Below are 4,711 nucleotides of genomic sequence, written 5' to 3' on the forward strand. Positions count from 1 at the left end.
TATTGAAGTTTGAAGATTGACAAAATTATTATAGGTTATGTTAATATTATACATTCATTTTAATTTGAATTTCTGCTGATTTTTGTTATTTATAATTAATACAAATAATTTGAATATTAAAAATATCAGGTCCTTAAAATGTTGCTCAGCAGGTATGTGCCATTCGAATAGTTTTGTTGGATGTTTAATGAAGAAATTGTTTGATTCTCTTGTTTATTATTTTAAGGTTGAGATTTAAGCCAGAATTCCGGATACTAACGCGTTGCTTATCGGAAAAGCCTCCTGAACACGATGGAAAGATTCCTGAAATAAAGTCCAAAAAAGAAGAAAAAAAAGATGACTCAAGTACAGAGAAAATCCAGGCGCTCTTGAAACAAATGTTGGCTGAACCGAAAATATCCCAAAAAGAATACAGCGAAAAGTTTACAGTTGCTCCTGAACGGAAGAGACGTGAACCTGATGTGATTGAAACTAAAATGGAAAAAATTGGTAAAATTATTATTTATTTAGTATTGCACTGTGATGTATAACAACGAACACAGACTAGAATTTGACATTCATTGAATTAAATTTGAAATTATATTTTTATTTTATACAGCATAATGTTGATTTTTAGTTTTTACTAAAGAATGTGATAGTAGCAGCATTTGATTCAACTTTCTAAGCCTATTTTCTCATTTACAGAAGAGAATATAACAAAAGCAGCTGGGGATGTGGCAAAAGTGATTGGTGGTGATGTGAAGCAAACTGAAGCAGAATTACTGTCTAGAGTACTTGGAAAGATAAACCAGACTTCAACAACACTAAGGTATTTTATCTTAATTTTTTACAACCAATAACCTAGTTTTATTTTTATTGGATAAAGTATTGTAAAAAATGGTCTTTTTCCCCCGCTTGTAGTTAGTAATGATTATAATTTATTTATATTTGTTTTTAAATATTATCATCTCTTTCTCAAACTTTATTTAATTGATTATAAAGAGCAACAGTATTTTATTCATTTCTTATGGTATGTCCCTGATTTAACTATGACAAAAAAATTGCTAAGAAAATGTACCACCTCTTTTATTTTATTTGGTGCAGACAAGTACATTATTTAAAAATTAATTTTCCATTTGCTGCATATCTATATTATTATTATTATTATAAAGAGGGAAGGTTTGTATGTATGTATGTATGTATGTATGGTTTTCACGCAGAAACTACTAGACCGATTTTGATGAAATTTGGCACAGATAATCTTTAGACCCTGAGAAAGAACATAGGCTACCTTTTATTCCGAAATATGTACCACGGGCGAAGCCGGGGCGGACCGCTAGTATTTAATAAAACACAATTAAACTTTTCTTCCAGTGACCTCCTAGTGGGCATGAAAGTAGACCGTACCAAAGAAAGTGACAATCGAGCTATGCCAGAAACAAGAGGTCAGCAAGTGAAGCGCATGGTCGGTAAGGCAGCACAGAACAAACCACAGCGGCAATATGAGAGGAGACAGCCTGCGGATGGAGAGCGGAGAGTGCAGAGGAAAGAGTAAGTATTTAAAACTCATGTATAGGTCTAGAAATATATTTTGGAATTCATTTTTCGTTATGTATCTAATAAAAAAGAATCTGGAATTTGGTTAATAAATGGCAGAGGACATAAGAAAGAACATAATGGCATAAACATAGATGAAAAATGTTGTGTGGTTTTATGAAACCACGGTAAAAGTGAAACTGTTCGAACGGTTCCGAACACTGCTTTGTGTAGCGCATGTCGCGTGACGGTCGGCTGCCGAGTAGGTATACCTACTCGCGATACACGCGACATGCGCTACACAGACCAAAAAGTTTGAGACGATGTAATAAAAGTTTCACTTTAAAATAAAAATAAAAGATTGGGATGGTACATCTTATTCTGTAATGTAGAGGTAACAACTGTTGACTCTTACTCTTTTCTCTCTCTTTAAAGATTAAAGAAGAATTCTTATCATTTGATTCAACTTAACTAGTATGTGAAAGAAATGGCTCCTAATCATTCAGATTATCAACTCTATTGCATCCTTCAGCATTCTCTCTTTTAGAATAGATATTAACTTGATGTAATTGTTTTTATTCACAGAGCATCAGCACCACTCAGTATCAACATATTCAGCGGAGAGCCATTAGGTATTTTTACATCCAGTGAAGTGAACTATGGAACAAAATTGGATGTTTGGGAACACCTTAACCAAAGGGAGTTAACGCTGGCCACTTCACAGCCACCATCCAATTACTTTGAGAAGATGATATTGTGGACTGAACAGGGCAAAGTCTGGAAGTTCCCTATTAATAATGAACAGGGTAAGAATTTACATTGTTTTATGATTAAAATTATTCAGATCATATCTTTATGTTGGAAGTTAATTTATACCAATGTATAAAATACTTTGTTTAACAGAGGCAAATTTGCACAGAGGAAAATATATGTATGTTCATTTATCTATTTATATTTTGTATCCTGATACTGTAATTCCATAGAGCCTATTTTTACAAAAGGTACTAGACAATTGTTTTTTCAGTTTCTCATTGACATTAAAAATAATATTCAAAAGCTCAATTGTTAACAGATCAATTGTGATAAGATTTTAATTCTATATTCTACTTTAAGCCTTAAAATTATTCAAAAATAATGCATTATCTATCTCCATTGCAGGCATGGAAGAAGAGGAAAATGTCCATTTCTCTGAGCATGTGTTCCTAGAGACCCACTTGGAAGGCTGGTGTCCAGCCCGCGGTCCCATCAGACATTTCATGGAATTAGTCTGTGTTGGTCTCTCCAAGAACGCTTTCTATACAGTACAAGAGAAACGAGACCATATCATGTGGTATAAAGAATACTTTGAGTCGAAGAAGGACTTGTTAAATGAAGTCGGAGTATGGGATGTTAAGCCAACACCGGAACTTACTGCGCAATGATTTTGTTGAAATATATTTATTAGGTTGTTTTGTGTGTTTTATTGGTGTCCTTGAAGGTTAGAATATAACTTTTAGTAGACAGCCTTTTTTAAGTCATTTCAGTGAGAAAAATATTATATGATAGAGTTAACACTTAATTTTGTGGTTAGCTGGCTATACACAGCGATGTAGCAAGCATTATAATTTATACATGAGCACAGATCTTTAGAAACCGCGCGGCCTCCTGCCCTTGCGATAGATATTGCGCCGCTATGCATTAGAGTCGAGCGCGTTCCGGAAGTTTAGCTCAAAGCCGATATTTTGTCGACTTTCTGCAAGGTTTATATGTGATTTTTTTTATCGAATAAAAAATATGTAATCATGCCTTATTCTGTCGTATTGAAATCATAGGGTAAAAACGAATGTGTTGAATTCCGGTGATTTATATCACAAGGAAGCATTGCATTGCACATGAGTGTACGTACTTAATTAGTGTCACGGTTGTTTGTTCTAATATGCCATATCTCTAGAAGCGCGCGCGTCTTTCCGAAAATCTGTGCACATGAGCAACGATCTACTCGTAATTCACATTAAATTGTTAGCCTGACCATCTGTCACGAATTGGATGTAATTCGTAATTAAAATAAAGATCAAGTAAAAATTATTAAAGGTCGCCCGCACTGGGCGTAACTGCACGGCGCGTCACTTTTGCCGATTCGTCAAATTCTGCGGTTGTGCGTAGTGTGATATACATATTACATACCTCAAAGTCGTGTCGCGTCGTTACGCTGCTGCGCTGTTACGCCTAGTGCGGTTTGACCTATAAGGGTCAAGTAAAGGCTGATTCTTTTTTCCAAAATCTACCTCTATGAAGCACTGCGATTAAAGTAGTAGATATTACTAAAAGGTTGAGGTTGTAAACGAAAACATTATTTGCAATTTTATTATAGTAGAGGTATTTACAAGGATTCGCATTTCGCTAAGTAATATAAAATACTAGAGGTCCGCCCCGGCTTCGCCCGTGGTACATATTTCGCAATAAAAGGTAGCCTATTTTCTTTCTCAGGGTCTAAGGATTGTCTGTGCCAAATTTCATCAAAATCGGTCCAGTAGTTTATGCGTGAAAACCATACATACATACAAACCTTTCCTCTTTATAATCTTTCTTATATATAAAATTCTCGTGTCACAATGTTAGTCTGCATACTCCTCCGAAACGGGTGGACCGATTCTCATGAAATTTTCTGTGCATATCGGGTAAGTCTGAGAATCGGCCAACATCTATTTTTCATATGTACCACGGGCGAAGCCGGGGCGGACCGCTAGTATTAGTATAGATTAAATAACTATGGATTTTAGTACTTTAGAGAATTTATTTATTCACTTGATATTTTTAACTAGCCACTCACCTAAATTTATCTGATTTAATTCAATCGAAAAGACGTAGAAAATGCGATACATACTACAACACTAATTAAAATACATATTTAAACTGAGTTAGATTGGCATACGCGTAATAACACGTTCCGTTGGAAGTCAGCTAATTTAGCCGGGTTGCGTTTAGTCGGTTACGTTGTACCTAACTTCCTTTCGACTAATGTCTAATAGTTTAAATGCATATTCTATTTGTTTCATTATGGAAAACTTGAATGTATAAAATGTTACCATGTTTGTGTGTGTGTAGAATGTTTATTTAGATAACGCGGAACATCTTTAACTGCTAGTTTGTTCGCATCTGCGTCAGTTTCTAAGCAATAACATTAAGGGTGGATATAGGAAAAAAAGAAAACTCAAAA

General features: G+C 34.7%; 1 protein-coding gene across 1 annotated transcript; it reads left to right on the forward strand.

Moving 5' to 3' along the window:
* Positions 1-2,964, forward strand: mRpS31 (mitochondrial ribosomal protein S31). Its single transcript, XM_089696767.1, has 6 exons — positions 1-152; positions 227-489; positions 685-808; positions 1,354-1,530; positions 2,101-2,321; positions 2,674-2,964. Exons 1-6 carry the CDS (start codon positions 139-141, stop codon positions 2,934-2,936), a joined length of 1,062 nt encoding a protein of 353 aa, XP_089552893.1. The 5' UTR covers positions 1-138; the 3' UTR covers positions 2,937-2,964.
* Positions 2,965-4,711: the final 1,747 nt, after the last annotated feature.

The sequence above is a fragment of the Colias philodice genome, chromosome 6 (assembly GCF_061535455.1).
Source record: "Colias philodice isolate Cphi_HAF_F1 chromosome 6, ilColPhil1 Martin Lab GWU primary, whole genome shotgun sequence".
In the NCBI taxonomy this organism is placed as follows: Eukaryota; Metazoa; Arthropoda; class Insecta; order Lepidoptera; family Pieridae; genus Colias; species Colias philodice.

What these genes read in the sequence shown, in the direction of transcription:
- mRpS31 (XM_089696767.1), top strand. An exon ending in CAGACTTCAACAACACTAAG is followed by an intron (nt 809 to 1,353) that starts GTATTTTATCTT and finishes CTTTTCTTCCAG; the next exon opens with TGACCTCCTAGTGGGCATGA. An exon ending in CGGAGAGTGCAGAGGAAAGA is followed by an intron (nt 1,531 to 2,100) that starts GTAAGTATTTAA and finishes TTTTATTCACAG; the next exon opens with AGCATCAGCACCACTCAGTA.